This window comes from Gossypium arboreum, chromosome 12, assembly GCF_025698485.1.
Source record: "Gossypium arboreum isolate Shixiya-1 chromosome 12, ASM2569848v2, whole genome shotgun sequence".
In the NCBI taxonomy this organism is placed as follows: domain Eukaryota; kingdom Viridiplantae; phylum Streptophyta; class Magnoliopsida; order Malvales; family Malvaceae; genus Gossypium; species Gossypium arboreum.
In genome coordinates, this window is record NC_069081.1 from 119101469 (window position 1) to 119125488 (window position 24020).

General features: G+C 28.5%; 1 protein-coding gene and 1 long non-coding RNA gene across 2 annotated transcripts; both read right to left on the minus strand.

Annotated features, from left to right (window-relative positions):
• Positions 1 to 878: 878 nt before the first annotated feature.
• Positions 879 to 4473, minus strand: LOC108477449 (WAT1-related protein At3g18200). The gene is made up of 8 exons (XM_017779995.2): positions 4430 to 4473; positions 2681 to 2890; positions 2532 to 2594; positions 2320 to 2436; positions 2016 to 2217; positions 1388 to 1546; positions 1136 to 1287; positions 879 to 1047 (listed from the first exon to the last, which is right to left on the minus strand). The coding sequence occupies exons 1-8, from the start codon at positions 4471 to 4473 to the stop codon at positions 879 to 881; spliced, it is 1116 nt and encodes a 371-aa protein (XP_017635484.2).
• A 12168-nt stretch (positions 4474 to 16641) lies between these two features.
• LOC128285670 (uncharacterized) lies at positions 16642 to 18094 on the minus strand. The gene is made up of 3 exons (XR_008276196.1): positions 17629 to 18094; positions 17099 to 17548; positions 16642 to 16856 (listed from the first exon to the last, which is right to left on the minus strand). It is a non-coding gene; the product is annotated as an uncharacterized LOC128285670 (long non-coding RNA).
• Positions 18095 to 24020: the final 5926 nt, after the last annotated feature.

Below are 24020 nucleotides of genomic sequence, written 5' to 3' on the forward strand. Positions count from 1 at the left end.
TTTAGGGTATGCCTAGGTGAATCGGGCTTGAGCTCAAGCCTGAATTCTTTTTTTAGAATGGACTTCGACCTTATCCATTAACACTTCTACTTCCAAATCTCAATAATTTTTTGTTTTTAAATAGTAAATTCTTTAACGAAGCCTTAGTTGTGTTGACAAGATTAAAGTTTTAAGGTCAACTAGATTCGAGTCCCACTCTAGAGCATTATCTATGGACTAGTTAGTTAATTTGAGCCAACTATTTGAGCTCAAAATATTAGTCTCAACTCAATACCTAGCCCATACATATTGTTCAAAGGGGTGAGACTCAAATCTACTTGATCTTAAAACCTTAATCTTGTTAATACAATTAAGGCAACATTGAGGAATTTACCATCCGGCATAAAAGCAAAAATTTATTGAGATTTGAAAATAGAGATGTTAATGGATCAAGTGAATGCCCATTAAAAAAAAAATTAGACCCAAGCTCAAGCTCGGTGGACTGAAAGTTTAAAGCACATATTTCAATTAGCCCAAACTTGACCAATTACAAGGTGTTAAATAAATTACTCCTTTCCTTCCCAACAATAACATCAAATTTTACCATATGAAAGTGGCTAAATTTTAGCCTCTAAAGTTGCCATTCCTTGGGAGCAAACGCATTTTCATATGGTATACACAGGGAAATGAATTCAACTAAAAGCAAATAAAGATTTGCTTATACACTATGTAGAATGTTTAAAATGCTGAAATTTGTAGCAGTTTTACACTATACAAAAGCCATTGTCAACAAGCCCTTGGCTCAATGGTAAGGTTGACGGACTAGGAACTTTGAGATCGCATGTTCGAATATCATAGATTCATCGCCATGTTTGACTCCCATGCTTTCCTCGATACATTTATGATTTATTTCTTTCATCTTGTATGTGATCTCCAATTTCAGGGTCAATAAGAAGATGTTGCTTCAATGTTTCTTTATCAATGGCTACATTTCCTATTTTTTTCTCCTCAGTTTTACCCCATAGTACCAAATAAAGGCCTACCACTATCAGAACTGCACCAAATACACTACAAGGACCAAAAAAAGAATATATAAGTGAAAAATATGCCATGATCAATGCAGAGCTAACTTAGCTAGTTCCCTTTTTTTTCATACCATCCAGAGTATAATTTGTCGCCGAGGATTACGAACGCCATGATCGCGACTAAAAGCATCTGTAACGGCTGGAAGATGGCAACAAAAACAGGGCCAACTTTGTGGATACACCATGTCTGAATAGAAAACACTATACCAGATGCCACTATTCCCTGACAAAACACACACACATACAATAACATTACGTGAAACAGAACATATTTATGTATATGTTTCAGATCATGCAAAACACTGGGAAATACATGTACATACAGCATATAGAATAGTGAAAAGCTCTTCCATTGATTGAATTTTCCAATTATTGAAATCTGTTTCCACAAATGCTGCTATAACCAGGAACTGGATTAGTCCAAAAAAGCATGTGAATGAAGTGAGTGTGAGTTTTGCTGGATACTTCTTCAATACAGGTGCCTGCAATTCAACAAGGAAAACCTGCCAATTTCAATGATCATATACTACATATATATATGTGTGTGAGAGAGAGTTAAATCAGGTCTGAACTAGGCAACTGTTCCTACATTGGGCTTGAACTTTTTTTGTTCAGGTTAGTCCCTGAACTTGACAATTGTTCCCACATTGTGGCCTGAATTATAGGGTTTTCAAGGAAATATCATGAACTAACTTGGACAAAAAAAAATTTCTAACTCCAATGTGAGAACAATTGCCAAGTTCAAGGCCTAACTTGGACAAAAAAGAAAGTTCAGGCCTCATGTGAGAATAGTTGCCAAGTTCAAGGCCTAACTTGGACAAAAAAGAAAGTTCAGGCCTCATGTGAGAATAGTTGCCAAGTTCAGGCCTTAAAAAATGATTTAACCCTATATATGTGTATGTATATATATATATCATGCATGTATAGATGGATTGTATAGATGACTATAACCTGAAAAACCAACCAACCAGCCCAGGATAAGCAGTGGCCGAGGAGGTAAATGCATCCCAAAGTCCAATTCTGCATATTGTTTGATTGGTGTAATAGAATGGGACCTTTATAGAGAGTAATTACAGTAGCACCTCCTACACTCACTATGGTTCCCAACACTTTAGCCAATCCATCTTTTCTTGCAATATTTATTTGCTCAAGTCTGCAAAAAGAGAAAAAAAGAAACAAGAAAAAAACATTACCATTGTTCTTATGAGACCATACATACATACATACATACATACATACATACATACATACATACCTTAGAGCTGAAGCTGCAAGAAAAGTAATTGCAGGAACTGAGTTTTGCATTGCTGAAGCCAATGTTGGAGATGCATAATATAAACCCAAAATGTAAAATCCCTGGTTTGCTGTTATTCTGAAGTAACATAGACTATATAAACATATATACATATATATAATAAGCTCATAAACAATGAAGTTCTATTATGGTTGCTAGTGTTTTCATCTTACCCCAATAATGCCAAAAGGAAGAACTGAACCAGCAATGAAAAAGTAAGGGGTGGTCTTTCTTTCCTGAAATTAATTAATTGATGAACATTAAATACTGTACTATTGTGAACTATTAAATAAGCAAAAAAGTTTATATAACAGGGGCTTACTTTTCCAAGAAATAAGCAAAGGGACTCAACAAAAGCAAAGCAATGATATTTCTATAAACAGGATAAACTACTTTGCTAACACCAATATTAAGTGCAACCCTTGACACAATATGGAACCCTGAAAAGCATAATTGCAATGTAACTAATGCTAGAACAAGTTTCATTTTGTATGAAACAATACTCTCTTTCCCCATTATTGCCTGTTTATCACTTTGGTTGAGGCAGTATCACAAATACATGGTTGGCATATGCTTTATAAACAAACCATGGGGAAGAACCATTTTTTTTTTTCTAAAAGCACATGCAAAAATAATCATGGCAGTGGAAGGGCATTTCAATCATCTGGTCTTAAACTTCAACATGGATTTTATTTTCCATTTTGACTTTAGAAATTATATAGGCAATTTGATACTTGTAGTTTTTTTTTGTCCACTTCGATCCTTAAATTTGGTAATTAGATTTATTTTTGTCCCTAAATTTGGATTCTATCAAGATTTGATGATGTGATTAGTGTTACTGAAATAAGATTGGATCGAAAGGACTGAGAATTGATCAATATAATAGTCAGAAAAAAGGGGTTGAACCAATTAATTTAATAACTGCTTGAAATTGGAAAATCGACAGTTGAACATGTTGAACTAGACTAATAATTTATTTTTATTTTTTTGTATTTTATAAATTTATAATTATTATTGATTCGACGATTGAATCTATTAAATAGATTGAATCAAGAACTAGTGATATGACTTGTTTAACCACCAGTCTGGTTATTAAAATACCGAATGCGACACTCTGAGATCATACTATTATCACCTGAAAATTTATATAATTTTTTAAAATTTTTCAAGTGATGATATATTTTTCAAGTTAAAAGACCAAAACGAATCTAATTGTTAAATTCAAGAGCTAAAGTAAACCAAAAAAAAAAGTACAAGTACCAAAATAAACTTAATTTTCAAATTCAGGGATCAAAAATTATATTATCCTAATTATATAATTTCAATTTTCTTGGGGAGACAAAGAGGAGATTTAGCATGTTGGACAGATATTAAGGAAAGGCCAACTTGAAATTTTGTTTCACATTTGATTTCATGTTTGGTATAACTTCTGCAAAAAAAGAAAGAACATGTTTGTTCTCATCTCAATTATTGAAAAACTGTAATTGAAATTGATTTACCTTTTTTCTTATTTTTGATTGGCCACATTGAAGAAACATAGAAACAAACAAAGCTTGAAGAAGATTCATGTATGTGTGTATCTATATTTTTGTTCGAAAAAGATAAACCAGAAATATTTTTAGTTAAGAGAAGAAAAATCTAAGATGAGATTCATGAACCTATTTATTGAGAACTAGTGGGAATATTCTTGCCCTTTCAATTTATATATATAAGATGTAATCATTTGTGGAACATGGTGTTGTCCAAAATGGTTCATCATTGGCCTTGACAGAGATGCTGCTGTCTTGAAGAAAAAGAGTTAGGAGATAAATTTTGGAGACATGTTTTTATTGTATAAATTATCATTTGAAGATCTCTGCACAAGTGGGGGTGAGATACTGAGTTTATTACCAAAATGTTTGCAGAGATCTTATCAACTTTATTACAACATGGGTTAAATGTCCATTGACTTAAAAAAGACCAAATATAATTAAGAATACACTTGTGGGATTTAGCTGTATTCCTTGATTATTACAATAGGTGAACAAATCCAAGTTTACGTGCTTCCCACCATTACATGTAGAAGAAGAACCTTTCCAGGTTTTCTAGCAAGTTGTGGATACTGTTTTTATTCATTTTACTGTCTGAATTTAATATTTTTCAGATCAAAATCATCTTCAAATAAAATCTTTCAATAATGTTAACTTTAAATTTTAAATATCGAAGAAAAGAACCCACTTCCAATTCTTCCCATCATTTATTATTTTAGAAATAATGGTTTTGATTGCAATTTCCAGCTATGCTTTTGTTGCAAAAGTTGTCAAAGGAAATTTTGGATATATATGCACATTAAATAAGTAAACAATAACATGATATTTTGAATTTATGGTTTAGGGTCTAAATTTTTAGACTTGAATTATAATAAATTTTCAGGAGAATCCATATACGATTTACACATAATAACACTTAAATTTGACTTGTTAAAGTTTTAAAATTTTCGACTTTACCATTAACCCAAAACTTTCTTAAATTTGAGGTTATTTCAAAATTAAAATATTAATGCCATAAATCAAATGAGTCTAATTAAATAATTCTATCGATTCAAAATAAGTAAAAGCCAACGTTTTGATCACTTAATTTTAAAATGTTACAAAATAATTACTAAATTATTCAAAAGTTTTTATTTAAATAATTAGTTGTTAAGTTTTTTTCTATAAAAAAATCTGGCTAGTGAGTTCCAAGTGACTATTCAATGATTGATACGTGAATCAGTACCCATCGATGAGTAGAAGAATATAACTTAGATCCAAATCAATCTAACGATCAATGTTGAGGATCAAAAAAGAGAGTTGTTTAGATTTTGGTCTGGAGATTCGTAACATTTAAAGTTGTTTATGAGGAAAAAACTAATTGTAGAAGAGAAAGGGAATGAGAGCTTTCAATTGGTGCAAGCGGTGCAAACAAATAAGGCTATACAATCGCAACTTTAACAATCCAATGACTTAAATGAAAACTTTCAAATAATTTAATAATAATTTGGTAATTTTTTGAAATTAAATGAACAAAATGTAAACTTACTAATAGTTTAGTGGCCTTGAATGTAATTTTCTCAAAAAATTTAACAAATCAGGCCCAAAAGGATTCATTTGAAAATATTGCACCAAAATTAGTCCAAAACATGTGAAAAATGACGCTTGGGATTTAAGATCCAAGCAAAATTTATTTATATATTTATAATTAAAAAATTAAATATCTATCAAATTATCTATACTCTTGTAATTCTAATTTATTCAAAAGCTGTAAAATTATAGTGTTGATTATATAAATTAGATATAATTTGTGGCTCACTCCATTATTTTTCTTTATTAATATTCAGTGCATATTTAATTATCATTCATAAGTTAATTTTACATTTAATAGATGGATCCTTCATGAATCCTACACATTTGAATGGTGATGATTACTATATTGGATAGGGATAATGTAGACCTGTTCATGAGTCGAGCTACCCACCTAAGCTCGAAAAATAGACTTGGATAAAAAATTAGTCTCGTTTAAAATATAGGTTCAGCTCGGACTTGAACATTTAAAGTTTGAGCTTGGTCCGGGCCATTTTTAAGTTTATAATAAATTTTATATATTATTTTTATATACTATGTAATTTATAACACATTAAAAAAATAAACATATACTAAATATATAATATTACTCTAATTAAACATTAAAATAATGTTAATATAATATAATATAATTTTTTAAAAAAATTTAAAAATAATATGGGAGGGGGCCTAAAATGGACTTGGGCTAGTCTTTTGCAAATATGGACAGGACTGAGTAAAATTTTAGACCTATATTTCGGGTTGGGTCTGGCCAAGCTTGGGCAAAAATAAAGTATGGTAATATTATCTTAGGCCTAGCCCGACCCGACCCATGAACACCTCTAGGATAATTTAGCCAAGTAAAATTGGCTTTATATTTTCTTTTCCCTTTTTTAAATTTTTATGATTTTTTAATTATTTATGTAATTATTGTTGGTCTAATGGGCAAAACCGATCGAATTGAGAACTAGTGGTCTAACTTGTTCAATAATCGGTTCGGTTATTAAAATACTAAATATGACACTTTGATATTGTACCACATCATCATCTATTTGTTTTTATTTTTTAAACTTAAGAGTGTCACATTATCAAACTTTCAGATTTTTCATATTTAGAGATCAAAATGGACTTAATTGTCAAGTTCAGGGGTCAAAAATTACATTATCCTCATATTTTTTTGCGGTCATTATCACAATGAACTTAAATGAATAATAATGTAACACCCTTAACCCATATTCGTCCTCGGAACAAGGTTACGAAGTATTACGAGAATAAACAAATCAAATACAGACATTTCATATTATTTAACATTCATGTCAAATATTATTCATAAAATCCCTTATATGAGCCCTCGAGGCCCAAAACACGCATTAAAAATAAGTAGGGACTAAATCGGGTACTTAGAGAATTTTTCAAGAAATTTCAAAATTTTTCCTAAGTGCGGGGTATACACACTCGTGTGATCAGGCCGTGTGGGCATTCGAATTGGGGCACATGGCCGTGTCCCAGCCCGTGTCTTTACCCGTGTAACTCTCTGACTTGAGTCGCACGACCAAGTCATACGCCCGTGTGCTAGGCCATGTGTAGGTGCAGGGGTCACACAGTCAAGCCACACACCCGTGTGCTAGGCCGTGTGATCAATTCTAAGCATTCTGTTTTGAAATTTTAAATATGCAGGGGACACACGGCCGAAACACATGCTAATATGCTAGACACACGGTTGAGATACACGCTCGTGTCTCTGCCCGTCTGGACAACATAAGGTCATTTCCAAGCCTTATTTCTCACCTAAACTTGTCTTCCACCTCTATTAACAATTAAACACATTCCCAATCCAATATAAAACATTTGAATCAAGCCATAACCAAGTCTTATACATATCATATCATCTTATATAACCAAGTATCCATGCTTAACAATTTGATCACTTATATATATTTGTAACGACCCGAATTTTACCGTTACCGAAAAAGTGTATTTTCGGGTCTCCGTTTCTGAAAAACAGATTTGTAAATATTTATTAAAAATATTTACTAAGTAAAATGAGTGGTTAATTAGAGTTTAATTAAGTGAATTTAATTTAATTAAGAGTAATTAAGAAAAGGACTAAATTGAATAAGGGTAAAAGTTGAATTATAGATTAAAAGAAAATAAAAAGGACTAAAAGGAAATTATACAAAAGTATAAATTGAGGTGGTTTACCGTGAAGAAAATCTAAGATTTTTTTATGTTTAGTATATTTTATATTATTATAAAGATATTTTATGTTTTAATTATATTATATTATATTATATAAACTAAATAAACAAAAGAAAGGAAATAGAAACAGAATGAAACGAAACAGAGAGCAGGGGAGAAAAAGAAAGGGAGAAAAGAGAATTTAAGGTTTGAAGCTTTAAGCTTTAATAGGTAAGTCAATTAAGCCCTTTTTACTTAATTTTGATGTTTTTGAAGTTTTAGAACAAAGTTTTTATGAAATTAAGTTGATATTTTGAAAGTTATTAGATTTCTAGATATTGTCCATGTTAAATAAAATGATGAATTAAGGGCTAAATTGATAGAAATTCAAGTTAAAAATGATACAAGGATTGAATTGTAAAGTGATTCATAAGTTTTATGCTTTAAGGACTAAATTGAAAGAATTTCGAAATTATGGTTTTATGATGAAAAATAGATAATTATGTCTTAAGTTTGGTTAAAAATTGAGTAGAAATAAAGTATGAATTAAGATAGAAAAGTAAGTGAATTTAGTTAGAATTAAATTGAAATTAAAGTAAATCAACATTTTGTACTAAGACTATTTTGGACAGCAGCAGTAGTCTAAGTTTGAAAAATCGCCAAAAATTTTAGAAATTGAATTAGAGGATTAATAAAATATGAAATTAAATCTTATTGAGTCTAGTTTCTTATAGAAGAAACGGTATAAGCAATTGAATTGTAAATTATGAGATATAATGAATTTTGTGAGACAAGATCAGAATGAATTCGGGTTTCCCTATTCTGACTTTGGAAAATCACCAAAAATTGAAGAAAAATAATTAGAGGTTTAAAGTTATGTGTTTAGAATCCATAATGAGTCTATTTTCAGGATAAATCAACGGGAATATTATCTGAGTTCTGTACTGTGAGATAATTAATTTTTAGCGAAGAATGGACGAAACTGTTAGACAGCAGAATAAGGATGAATTTAAAGAATAAACTGTACTTAATGGCTAAACCAAAAATTCTGGAAATTTTATTGTAAGAAGATTTGTGAGTCTAGTTTCAGGAAAAATTAGCGGATCTTAATTTAGAATTCTGTAACTCAAGATATGAATTAGTAATGTATTAATGATTATGAATTGTATTAATTTTGTAGTCAATGTGGTACCGGAAATCTCGGCTAAGAAAGGACAAGACAAATTCAACGGGAGTTAGCTCGAAAATTACGGTTTGTATTTCTATAATCTGAACTTAGTCATTATTTATTATATTTATATACATATGGCAATTGTTAGTGATTGAATTATGATGTTTTACAATTGAAATAGATTGATTTTAGTATGCGATGAATTTATTGAATTTATATTGATTTAAATTATTTTGATTGAAATTATATTGATTGAATTATATAATATATATGACTTATGTAGAAATTTGAATATTGAATGAATGTTATATTGAAAAATATATTGATTAGAAATATGAGGAAATTGATATGAATATATGAGATTGTGATATTTGAATATTTGATATTGAAAAGTGAATTGAATTGTATTGAATTATGAATTAATGTGAATAATTGAAATATATTGTTGAATTGAATGAAATTGTATGAATTGTGAAAATGGGTGAATATATGTGATTATCGAATGGTATATTGATGAAAGAATTATTAAATTGAGAAAGTGAATGAAATACCCTATTAACTAGTCGAATTTGAGTCGGATATAATTGGCATGCCATAGGATCCGGAAGTGTACGGATTTGCGGTTTTATCGATCAGGCACTTTATGTGTCGATTTCAGGCACCTCGTGTGTCGTATCAGGCACCTCGTGTGTCGTTTTAGGCACTTTATGTGTCGATATCTTGATCAGTACTATGTACCGTTTTAGGCACAATGTCTGTCTTGATGTGTTTGGGTTGGAATCCGTGTATCCGTCAAAGTCCGGGTTTGTTAATAGGGTAAATAAGTGAAAGATAAATCGAATAAATTTGATTGATCAAGCTATTGAAATGAAACGAGAAATTGAATTGAGAATTGAAAATTTAGATATGAATTGAAAATATGAACCAAAGGTTCATGAAATGATTGGAGTTCGAATTGATGATATATGATGCCACTTGATGAATTGAAATGTGATTTGAGATATATGAATCGTATGTATATATTGAAAGCTATCAGGGATAGTAAGTTGATATGATATAAATGAAATTGACTGTTATTGAAATGAATTAAAATGGAATATGATTGATAAGTGTATAGTTGAATATAGTTTAATGATATTGAATTGTGAGTAAATTAAGGAAAGCTATATCGAGTAGTAAGTGAAAGAATGGAGTAAATAATAATGGATTTAGTTAAGAATTGAACAATTATGTTATTGTGTTTATTATATGATTTGTATAAAATTTATATGGTAAGTAGTTGAAATTTATCTATGAATAAATAATTGAATAATTGTAATTGTTATTATGATCTTAAATATTTTGTTATATTATTAATTGTTCGGATTATAGAAATACCACTGAGTATACCATACTCAGCGTACGGTTTGTTTCCGTGCGCAGGTTAAGTAAAGATAGTACGTTGAATCAGCATCCCAAGACGATCTCGAATTCATTAAGGTAAAGTATGTTGAGTATTGATAATGGCATGTACCCAAGATGTTTAATGAGAGTCATTTAGGTTGTAAAAGTATTGATGAAATGAGTAAATTATGGTTGGCAATGGTATGTAGTATGAATTTTCTCGTAGTGATTCTAAATTAGTCCCGAATTAAATTTACTGTTCATATTGGACCGCGAGGGCCCGTTAAAGGGACGACGTCTTAAAACTAGGATGTGTGTGAATATTTATTTTAATTAATGACCGAAATTGGACTGTACTGACTGGTAATGTCTTGTAACCCTGTTTCGGTGACAGTATAGGGTTAGGGGACGTTACAATATTCGTATATATACCAACTCAAGCCATGTTACAATTTGCCTATAATCATCAATCAATTATGCCAAAACACATATCAACCATGATAAGGCCATATACTTATATGTATCAAAATGTATCAAACATAATGTAACACCCTTTGCCCGTATCTGTCACCGGAACAGGGTACGAGGCATTACCGGAGTTACAAATTTATTTATCAAACATTTCATTCATCTAGCATTCATATTTGGGACCAATCAAAATCAAACATATTGCCCCCTAAACATACTTATTTTCCTTGTATCAACGTATCAAAGATAATCACATATTTACATGTCATGATAAATATCATTCTCTTACCGTTTCTTCATAAATATAAATCAGCTAATTCATTATATCAATATTTCATGTACCATCAACTCATATTTCCTTATATCACATAATTAGGTTTCACAAACTTATATGGCTAAATTGCAAAAACACCATGATTTAGGGGTATTTCGGTAATTTTCTATTTTTCTCGATTTTTCAACCAATCTTGATCTAAATTAATAATTTCATTCAATTTATTAATTTAGACAATAAAATAATTCATTTCACTCAATTTGGTCATTTTTGATATTTTTACAAAATTGCCTCTAAAGTTTTACTTTTATTCAATTTAGTCCCCGAACCTAACACATGCAAATTAACCACTTTAATGTAACCCATGCTAACCAAATATTCATATATATTTTCCTCCTCCTCTCCATTCCATATCCTTAATGTATATATAATTCCACTATTTTCTCATATGTTCATATCAAGCTGTCCACTTGAATCATAGTCACCAAAATATTTATATCTTGAGCTATAGAATTCTAAATTAAGAACCGTTTGATGTTTCTGAAACTAGACTCAAATATCTTTCTACCATAAAATTTTCAGAATTTATAATTTATCCAATAAGTATAGTAAAATCTTCAAACTTACCCCTATTCTGTTGTTTAACAGCTTCAACCTTTTACTAAAAATTAATTATCTTTTAGTACAGAATTTTGATGATGTTTCTGTTTGTTTCTCTTGAAAATAGACTCATTAAGGATTTAAAAATATAAATTTAAGCCCCTAATTATTTTTATCCAATTTTTTATGATTTTCCAAATTCAAAACAGAGGAACCCGAAATTATTCTGACCTTTTCTCATAAAATTTATTATATCTCACATTTACAATTTCATTGCTTACACCATTTCTTCTATGAAAAAATAAACTCAATAAAATTTAATTTCATATTTTATTCAACCTATGATTCGATTTCCACAATTTTTAGTGATTTTTCAAAATTTAACTATTGCTATTGTCCAAAATTGTTTTAGTACAACATATTGATTACCAAGTTTATAACACCCTTATTTCCATTCTCTACAATATTTCCCATCATTTTCTCTTATTTCTCTTCACTAATATATCAAGAACATAGAACCTTATATAAGAAAACTCTACCTTAACATCATTTTCATGCTTTTGATATTACCTTACATGAGAAACTCTACTTAAAACATATAGAAGTCTTAAAGTTCTTACCTTGTCCTATTGATTTCAATCTTTAACTTGATTTTTCTCTCTCCTCTAGCTTTTATTTCTTGAATCCATCTTGATATTCTAATTCCCCTTAGTCTCCTTAACATTTTTCTCCCTTGGTAGCTATGGAAATTCTTTTGATTTCTAGGTGAAAATGGTGAATTTTTTGTAGAAGGATTAAATTGTAAAGAAAGCAAAACTTTCTTTCTTCTCTTCTCTTCTAACGTGAAATGCATGAAAAGATGATGTATGGTGTGTGTGTGTGTGTGTGTGTGTGTGTTTCCACACACACATATATATACTAAATAAAACAATAAAATAATCATAAATATCTTATTAAAATATTAATAAAATAATATTTATTTAATTAATTAATTTAAAATATTATCAACATAATTATTACATACTAGAATTCTCTCTCTTACTAATTTACCATTTTGTCCTTCATAATCTTTTAAAATTCCATCATTAAGTCATCACTTAATTTGGGAAAATTATGATTTAGTCTCTCATAATTCTTCACTTATTCGATTTGGTCCTAATTCATCCATTTTCCTTAGTTTCTAGATTATTCCACCCCTAAAATATTTACACTATTGATCCTTCAATTTTTTTATATTTATACTTTAACCCTTCAAATTTTAAGTATTTACTCTTAGGCAACAAAACCTTTCTCACTTTTACAATTTAGTCTTTTCTTGAATTAATAATGTAATATATCATAATATACTTCCTAATATTGACATAATAAAATTTCCTTTTGTCACTTTATTTCCTTACTTAACTATATCAAGGATAATATCTTACTTTCTTACTGTAGTAATTTTCGGGGTATTACACATAAGCCATTCAAATGGCTAATCACAACAAAACATTTACATGCCATCAATGGCCAAATTAACCTATACATGTCATTATACCAAAGTTGATTTAATAAATATACTGAAAAATGACGATTGATAGTGTGATGTGGCCATATATCGAGGAAATAAAACAAAGTAAGCATTTAATGCTTAGTAAGTTCGTATAATAGGAAATTAACTTACCATTTATTTCACATTTAAGGTAAGCTAACTAAACACGCTCAAACTAATTTGGCCAATTGCCTAAACATATATCCTCATCAAACATGTTAGTTATGTAATTCATATAAATACCAAAAACATGAATGAACTCATAAATATTCAATTTCCACATACATGTATTTATCACTTCAAGTGTCCGTGAACATGTACATATCATATCTTTATACTTCAAATATTTCTCATAGTAATTCATCTTGACTCCATTTCATCTCATATTGGAACTTTACTCGTTGAATCATTTAAAATATCGATGGATACAAGGATAGTACATATGAAGTGTACGAATCTGAAATCCGTCAATTCATATTCAGGGGTGCTCATTAAAGCATATAATCGAGAAGCCCTCTCTTGAGCCATATAACAGGAAGCTCTTGAGAGCCATTAACGGGAAGCCTATCTGGGCTATATAACGAGAAGCTCATGCGAGCTATAATCAGAAAGCTCATGCGAGCCAATAACAGGTAGCTCCGGATAGCCATATATCGGGAAATTCAAGCGAGATATTATCAGGTAGCTCCGGAGAGCCATTAATCAGGAAGCTTACAAAGAGCCTTTAATCGGGAAGCTCACGAAGAGTCATATAACAGGACGCTCATAAGAGCTGCGGTGTGTTTACAACACATGTAGGATCACAACCAATCAGGATACTCCGAAGAGTTATTAACGAAAAGCTCGTAAGAACCATATAACAAGAAGCTCAAGAGGGCCATATATCGAGATGCTCATGAGAGCTATGGCGTGTCCGTAACATATGCAGGACCACGACCAATTCGGGAACCTTGTATCCATCGAATTTCATTTATTCAATCAGGACTTAATACTTATCGAGCATTATTAGATTTGTGACTGATTTTCATACATGTAAATTATACAATACACATACATAACATTCAATTTAAACATATAAATATACACAATTTAGTTACATGAACTTACATTGACAAGTGTTCGTTGATTTGTTGTCTACTAATCAAACACTTTTTCTTTTCCTTGATCTAATTTTGTTTTTTGTCTATCCGGATCTAAACGAGTAAATTTAACTCAATTCAATACAATTTATATTCAATTCAATTCAATTCACATCTTAGGCAAAATTACCATTTTACCCCTATACTTTTAATTAATGATGATTTCGTCCCTAGGCTCGAAAAATAAAATTCATGCAATTTAATCCTTATTCCAAGCCTAGTCGATTTTTACATGTAACATTAACAGCCCATGTATTTCATAAAATTTATAATTTTTCCATGAATTTTACATCTTTACAATTTAGTCCCTAAATCACAATTTCATAAAAACTCACTTTACAAAAGTTGTTTATCTATCAATAACAATTTCATTTTCTACCATAAATTTCATAATTCATGCATATTCATCCATGACAAAACTTTAATACTTAGACAACTTTGCAAATTAATCCCTGAGATAGCTACATCAAGCAATTATATCTCGAAAACATAAAAATTACAAAAAACGGGACAATATTACTTACCTAATTAGTTGCTTGAGTTCTCTTCTCTTAGCTAGGGTTTCCATGTATTTAATTTTGGGAAAGATGATAAAGTGATGATGTTTTATGTTATTTTATTATTTATCATCTTTTCATCTTTTACTTTCCAATTTAGTCCTTTTCTTTATTTAATTCTCCATGGATGACTAAGCATACTTATCTACTAACTCCTCTTAATGGTCTATTTGCCATATAAGAACCTCCAATTTTGAAATCTATAGCTATTTGATACTTATAGCTACAAGAACTCAACTTTTACATTTCATGCAATTTGGTCCTTTCCGTCTAATTAGACATGTAATCGATAAAATTTCTCTACGAAATTTTCATACGATATTTCAATTATAATGCAAATCATAAAATAATATTAAAATAATTTTTCTTTCGGACTCGAATTTGTGGTATCGAAACCACTATTTCGATTTCACTGAAAACGGGCTGTTACAAATAATTTTTAAATTTAGGAGTCAAAATGAATAAAAAAATTTTAGGAACCAGTGTAAACTTATTTACTAAATTTAGGGGAAAAAAAGTTATATTATCCCTTTAAATATTAATGGATGAAACCTTATTACCCTCATATTAAAAATCAATCAAGTAACTTCAAAAATTAATTTAAGACAGAGAAATATGACACGACATGGATTCTAGGAAACCCAATTTTGTAATAAATAATGAAAGTTGAGGAGAAATACTAGATATGGTTGTCACTGTATCATTATCTTACTGCTCTCATTAATAACACAACAGGAAATTGAATGCCATTTCTCAATATTTGGAGTTTTATCCGAAAATATTTAAAAATAATTTATCCGAACAATTAAAGTTTAGTTTGGTTGGATTCAGTTACAACTTTTAAAATTTTAAATCGTTTGTGTTAATTTAATTTGGTTTGGTTCGGTATTTAATTTTTATATAAATTTTATAAAAACTTATTTTGATAAATTAAATTATTTTATAATTTTATAATATTATTTAATAAAATTTTAAAGTTTTTATAAATATTTTAAAAATATATTTTTAATTAAATAAATATATTCAATAATAGCAATTTTTTAAAAATAATTCGTTATAATTAAATAAAAATTTTGATTCAATCCAAATAATTGCAAATTTTCAATTTGTATTTAAAAACCGTTCAAATATCACGATTTAGATAAGCTTTTAAATTCTCAATTTAAAGTGTGTGATTCTTAAAATAATTGTATTTACCTATCAATTCTTAAAATCAATTACCATTAATTTTTTATTTTGGGATAAATATCAAAGCTATATATAAACTTTGAATCAATATGCAACGTTATATATGAATTTTGATTTTGTGCTATTTTATACGTAAAAATTTTATTTGATTCAATTTTCATGAATCATTGGCAATATTATAGAATCAACACTATTTTATGTTGATACATTACTTACACAAACAAGTATATTAATCCAATATATATTCATTTCCTTAAATGTGTATAGTTGAATCAATATCAAAGTTTCATTTATACATGTGAACTACACTTCAAGTTTCATATATATAACTGCACTAAATCAAAGTTTATATATCAATTTACACATTAGACCAAAGTTGATATATAAATTTAATATTTATTCATTTTATTTTCTAAAACCCTTTTAGATCTGTTAATTCTATTTTTATAATAAAAAATAAATCTCTGTTAATCCTTTTTTTTTTCAAGTTGTTTAGTATTTTCCTCAAATTTTCATGTACTTCTTTTTGTGTACCCTAGCAAAGGGGTAAGGAAAAAAAGGAGCTTTCAAGTGTTAGCTGTGAGGGCGAGATTATAAATACATTCAGTTTGGGTGGGACTATGGGACTTAATTTTCAGCCATAACTATATCAATTGGCTATGGTGGTGGTGGCCTATGAAGTGGGGAAAATATAGACAAAGAGAATATATATATATATATATATAAAGAGATGAAATTGACAGTATATTATTATGCATTATCAAATGAACTAGATAATTACATGTGGTTAAACTATAACAATGCGTAGAATTTATACTGTTCGAACAATTAGATGAAAAAATATATATACAAGGTTGATCTGCTGACATCCAATGTATATATGCTGCAGCAACCAAGCTCCCATTATTACTGTTTGAGAAGTCCAAATCTCTCTGTATGTATTGCAAACAAAAATAAAATTCGATAATTGTCGAATCACTAAAACTACATGACTTAGATAGTTATTCTCCAAACAGGACAACTCATACATAATATGACAAGACATTAATAAACTTATTAACTTCTAAAAGTTCTGGAACTAATATGTAGGCAACACGTGGTATCACCTCTGAACAATCAAGAGAAAAGAACCCCCTTAAAGGTTATTAATCAAAAATAAAAAGAGTTAAGATACCTTCTCCTCTAACGTCCACATCCTGATGATCTTAATCCACCTTTGACTCTCCGCTTTCCAAATGAACCGTTACAAATCATCATAACTTTAATCATATTTCATAAAATGTACATGAAAAAATACTAAAAAGAAATTAATTAGCGTTAATGCAGATATTGCAATTCCATCTCCAAGCTTGAATTTTCAAGGGAGCGGTGGTAGTACTGAATATGGATCAATAAGAGCCGAAAAATGAATATGAAAATGAATACGTCGGCTATATTTATATATACATGTTATTCTCTATTATACCATTGATAAAAACATAGAATTTTCCACAAGCAAGTGGTACCTTTGGATAAGGGGAATCACTTTAATGGTAATATCTAACATGCATATAAAAGCATAGCATCCGAATTGTTTTGACAAAAACATCACCAAGACTTATCTTCAAATTTGTGCGTAAGCCACCTGTATACGAAAGTCAAAAAAGACAAGATAAACAAAATTATACCAATCGATGTTGATGTTGGAACCTAACATGAACTTACATATGTTGAAGATCAAATTAGATAGTTTATAACATGACGAAGATCATCATCATCCTCTTAGTCCTGTAATAAATCTGCAAACTGAAAGAACCAAAAAAAATAAAAAATAAAAATAAAAAACCCATACATGCACAGAAGAAATGTGATGATGACAGGTGATGATGACAGAAGCATAGAGAGCACAAAGGAGTGGGATGCATGCACATATGCAACACCATCATCTGTGCTCTCTATCTTCTGTCAACAACAATCACCAGTGCCTCCTCTTCAACCAACACCTCCCATATATACTATATATAATTATATATATGCTCCTTGAACTATAATGTTTTCTCATCAAAAGAATCATAATAAAAAAGACCAAAAATGTTACTTTAATAGGAAAGTGTTCCCTAAAGAATGATGTGAGAGAGTGAGAAAACATATAGGAAGTAGGGGATGCTCTATAGGAGAAGAGACCCATAGGCCTCCCTATTTATAGGAAGAAAAAAGGGTTTGCCCACTTAAAGATAATTGGATGTTTCTAGCAGTGTGTCTCTCCATTTGCTAATCCTTTTTCTTTCTATTTTACGGCTATAATGTTAAAACTAGTATCTCCTTTTCAAAATGCATCTTCCCTTGTTTCATTCTGTAATTCGCAATTCATTTAGGGTTAAATTATTATTTGGTTTTAAATTTAATAATTATTTTCACATTATGATCTAAACTTTTTTTTTTGCAAGATAAGCCCTAAACTTTACAATTATTTTCATATTAGAACCTAAATTTTAGTGTTTTCAAAGAAATAACAATAATTAACTTAAACAAAAAAATTTATATCCCAATGTGAGAATAATTACCAAGTTCAAAGCTTAACTTGAATAAAAGAAAATTCAGGCTTCAATACTGAAAATAATTGTCAAATTTATAATTTACTTAAACTAAAAATAAAGTTCAAGTACGAGAATAATTATCAAATTTAAATTGAAAGTGAAAGTGATTTAATTTTAATTTTTTTTTTACATTTTAAACCCATAACAATCCTAAGGGTACAAGTAGTACCCCTATTTTCCCGTGAGAAAATCTCCCTTTTTTTTTTTTTTTTGAGAGGGTTAGTTATATATGTACCGTGTGAATTAAAATTTGTGTTTCTTCTACAACTAAATTGAAAACAGATTTTTCAGTTTCAATGATCTTGTGGCAGCTTTATAATAGGACATGCCATGTGAATTTGATATATATAATATGAGAATGCATGATTTGTGGCTGTGAAAATAATCTTTACATCATTTCAGGTAAGTTGTTAAGATATGGCACCCATTTTGTTGTTGACTTATCAACAATAACATGTGAGACCCACCATGCAAAAACTATTAATATTTATTCATGAATTTTCTATTATTTTTATTTTATCAATTAATAAGATTGTATTATTTATTAATGCTGCATCAAATATTCATCCATTCTTTATATTCAGTTAATTGATGCGAAATAATTATTTATTGTCACAATTAATTTTTATAGTTTTATACGACATTACATTAAGTAAATTTGAATTTCATTTATGTAAATGGTAAGAATAAAATGATATATTATGGATAAATTAGTTTAAATTAAATATAATATATATTAAAAAGTATAAATATATATATATTTATATATTTATGAAAATAAAAGTATTTTAAGAACAAATTTATGGATTTAAGAAATTATCATAAATGTTATATTTCTATTGCTCAATTAACACTATTTTTGAAATCTAAATTCATATTCTAAAATCTTTAATTCTCAAACCCAACTTTTAGAGGAACAGATAATTTTATCCCAAAAATTTATAATTTTTTTTAAATTTTATTTAACTTTTAAACAAAATTTCCGACTTTTAACTTTGAGTGCATTTCAAAGACATTAGCAATTCCCCAGAGAGCATCCCTCAACACACATATCTTATCTTGTATCTGTATTGTATTGTTTGAATCACAACTCATCTGTCACTTGCACACTCTCGGTAAGAAAAAAGATGGAACCAAAATGGGGCGGTGGGTTCTAATTAAAGATGGCTACACGTTTTCCAAATAAAACCCTAGATCCCTTGACTACGTGTCAAGACCCTAGACATAACCTTCCCTATTTGGGTTAACCCCATGAACCCCATGCATCATAAAATATCTTCACAATGCTTTCTTTCTTTATTTCTTTCATTTTCACATTGAGTTGGGAGATTCCATCTTAATTAGGTTTATGTTTATGCATGAGAATGCATGATTTGTGCAAATATATTTAAGGGCGAGTTAAAAAATTAAGGAAAAAATAAATTTTAATATTTTAAGAAATAAATTATAATTTTATCATATATTAATTTATAATTTTATGAATTATGAAGTGTTTAAAGCAATAGTTTCACATTTGGGGAGAAGAGGCTAGGGTCCTGACTCCCTCCCTTAGCCTCCGATATTAAAGTTTTATATGAGTATTATTGCAATAACAATACTAACTAAATTAATACATTAAATAATGATATATTCAGATCTTTTGAAAACGATTTTTTGTAATATTGTTGAATTTTTAAAAGAAATTTTTAAAGTATCATTTATTATTTATCAAAAAAAGTTTTCTCGAGTCATGCAAATCTATCAACTAAGGAGTTTCTAACTCTGTGAATCAGATTCATTTGACAGTAATCATATCATGAAAAATAAAATCCTCACTCAAAAAACAATATACTTTTAATTGTTGAAAACTAATTACTTATTTAACAAATAACATTTTAAAAATTTTTCCCAGAAAATTAAATATAAAATTTCTAATTTCTTACTGTATTATCTTTTTGGTATAAATTTGAAAAGGAATAGTGATTTTTCAATGTGGGATATGGGACCCAATTTCCCAAAGAATGCGTACATTTGCCCTTTTTGGGGGGGATTGAATACTTTTGAAGTTTGTGCTTTTCCCCTTTTGGGTAGGCTATAATGGCTCTGTTGATGCTGCTGATGATGATGATGCACTTGAAGAATTTGTAGTCTGATTGGTTGCCAGCAAAAGTGATGGGGTATTGCTTTGATTGATGATTGGTTCCCTCTTTGGAACTGTTTACAACCTCTCCCCCATATTTCTGATCCATCTATCATTTCTATCTCTTTGACTCAATAAAAAATATATTACAAAATATTGAATGCTACAATTTCCAGAGCCTTCAAGCAGCCCCACTGGCGTCCACCTCACGCTAAATCGAAATATATTTCCACCTAAATAAAAATTAATTTGAATAAAATTTATATACGATAATATTTGGACTCCAATCATTAAGGTTTTAACATAACCTACGTCTCATTTAAGTCAAAATTCATATATTTTTCAAAATTTTGCCATAAGTCAAAATTTATAACAATAGTGAAGTCTGAAATTTTATTTAGGAGGTCAAAATCAAGTTTTATATTTTTATAAAAATTAAAATGTAATTTTATAATTTTAATAATTTATATCTTTATAATTTTAAAAGATTAAATAAAAATTTTATCATTTCAAAGTAGTTAAAATATAATTAAAATTATCATTTTTAAATTAAAATCTTATAAATTTTAAAGGGTCAAAAGTAAAAATTTTTATTTTATGGGCGAGCCCCTGCCAGTCTCTTGACGCCGCCCCTGATAGCTAAGGTATTCTCTATATTAATTTTACAATTCACGGAAAACTTTTTTCCAAAATTCATAATTATCCTTTTCAATAACCTCATTTTTACAATTCCAACTTAAATCCTCCTTTTGAAAGTACATCACACCCGACACTTATTTTAACAAATAGAGAAGTTAATTAGGGAAGGATTAGTGCTTAAATTTTATTAAAAGTGCTTTAGGGTGACGAAGTGTTAATAAAAATTAGTGATAATTTATAAGTGTTATTAAAGAATTAATGACAACATAATTATAACCACATGTTTATAATTTTTTTTCTTTTAAAAGTATATTTGTTTAAATAAATAAATTGTCAAAGTTATGTACTAATTCTCTTATTAGTCCTAAAATAATATCTAAAATATTAATTTTGTATTAATTTTTCAAAAAATAAAATCAATCTATCAAAACACAGCATACGACATACTTATTGGACGTGATTTGTATATTAGAATTAAATGAAAAAAATTAAAATTTAAATATCACTTTTATTGAAAATCAATTTATTAATAATGCAAAAGAAATAAAATTAGGGCTAGAAAAAATTATAAATTTTACATTATCACCAAAACGGATTTATTTTCCTTATTTTGAGGGAATTATACAAAGGTTTCGTGTTATAATCTCAACAGTATCACATAAGGGCGAAGTTATGAAATCTTTTTAGCGGTCAAATAAATTGTAATTTTTAATAGCTTATATATATATAACTTTTAAATGATTAAATTAAATATTTATCATTTTTAAGGAGTCAAAATATAATTTTACTTTTATTATTTTAAAATTTTAAAATTTCTAAAAGACTTAAATGAATAATTTTCTATTTTAGGGGGTTGAGCTCCTGCCAATCCTTTAGCTATGCCTCTGGTACCACATCTTAATAGTCACATCCAAATTGTGTGACCACTCATTTTTAGCATATTAAAAGCTTTGTTCATGTAGACCTAGATTTTTTTTTTCTTTCTTTTCATGGAATATGGATAACAATATAAATTATCATTACTAGTACAATCAAGGCGAGGTCCATTATATTCAATAAATGTTTGGTTTTATTCAAAAGTTGACTTAAATTATAAATTTTGTCTTAATTTACCCATAAACAATACCAAATAATAAGAACATGACACGTAATCATGAGATGTGGTATGATAGTTGCTTATCCCGTCTCTTAATAATGTAATTGGAGGTTCGATTCTTACTCATAAAAATAAAGCACATTTCGTGATTGGCCATTTATTTCTTTAGAGAGAATTGACCATTTAACCTTGGTTCCGACCAAAAAAATGACATGTGACATGCTTTTTATTGAATACCATATACTTTTTGAATAAAATAAGACACAATTGATAATTTAAGAACTATTTTTAACCCAAAAAAATTAATTAAGTGTAATCGAATAACCAATTTACTAATAATTTTTTTTAAAAAAAAGCCTATTTTTTATGACTATAAGGTACATATTTTAGATAATCACTTCAAAATCTGAGTTGATTTTTTTTTATGACTATAAGTTACTTGTTTTAGATAATCACTTCAAAATCTAAGTTGATATTTAATTCTAGGGCGTAATCAAAGGGTTGATATTTAAATGGAAAATTTTCCATTTAGATCTTTTAAGTTTTTAAAATTTTAAATTAGTGAAAAAAATTTTCAATATGACCCTCCTAAAAATGATAAAATTTTAATTTAATCTTTTAAAATTATAAAGATATAGGCTATTTCAAACTTGAATAATGAAATTATATTTTTATTATTATAAAATTAAAATTAAAATTAAAATTTCGCCCTCCTAAAATATTTTCGGTCTTCACCTTGTTTAATATATTGTGTTTTGATAGAATATTCATGTGTTTGAAGTTTTGGATTTTTTTTTTTTATAACAAAATAATGTGGATGGCTCTAGCAATTTGAAAGGAGATATGAGTGGTGGTGTTTTATGAGAGACTCTTTATTCTTTGCACATTATGTGTTGGAAATATTACATGAGAGTAAATTAATGGCCACCAAATTAATATGCTTTGGAATTTTGTGTAATGTCATATAGGAATAGTTTTCATGCAATTGCCTACCGACTTTGACTACATCATTGCTTTAAACCCTTCTTTTGATGTGCAAACTTACAATCAAGGAAAGGAAACATAACATAATAACATAAGTCTTTAAGCTATATATATATTTAGAAAAAAGCAATACTAAAATTAGATGTATCCAACAACCAAAACATTATTACGAAACCCACGTAATTTAATGAAAGTGTACTCTTTAATTTTATTTTTTTTTGTCTTTATATTTATCTAACCAAACGATAGTTGCTAAGTTTATCAAGTTTTACTATTTTCAATATTTGATATGATAAATATATTATCATATGTATAGCATAATATCATGTCATCTTGTTATTTTTACATATTATTTGAAAAAATAATTGATGAATTTAATGGCTAACGTTTGCGGCAAGACTGAAATTTTGAAATTCGAAAAGTATGGATTAAGAACGATCCAATTGAAGTATGTGGGCTAATCTATAACTTAACACGTAGTATGGGAGTAATAACAAAATTTTACTAAGCAAATTTAAATGCTGCTGTTTGAATCAAAAATGAAATTTCAAAATTCAAAAGTACAATTACTAAAATTGACCAATTTAAAATATATAAGGATTCAAATTGACAAATTAGAGTACAAGGGCAAATAGTAAAATTTGACCAAATTTAAATTTACACAACCATAACATTATTAACT

What these genes read in the sequence shown, in the direction of transcription:
- LOC108477449 (XM_017779995.2), bottom strand. Translation starts at nt 4,473, where the DNA reads ATGAATAAAAACAGTATCCACAACTTGCTAGAAAACCTGGAAAG. An exon ending in TTTGCTTATTTCTTGGAAAA is followed by an intron (nt 2,595 to 2,680) that starts GTAAGCCCCTGT and finishes AATTAATTTCAG; the next exon opens with GAAAGAAAGACCACCCCTTA. An exon ending in CTTGCAGCTTCAGCTCTAAG is followed by an intron (nt 2,218 to 2,319) that starts GTATGTATGTAT and finishes CTCTTTTTGCAG; the next exon opens with ACTTGAGCAAATAAATATTG.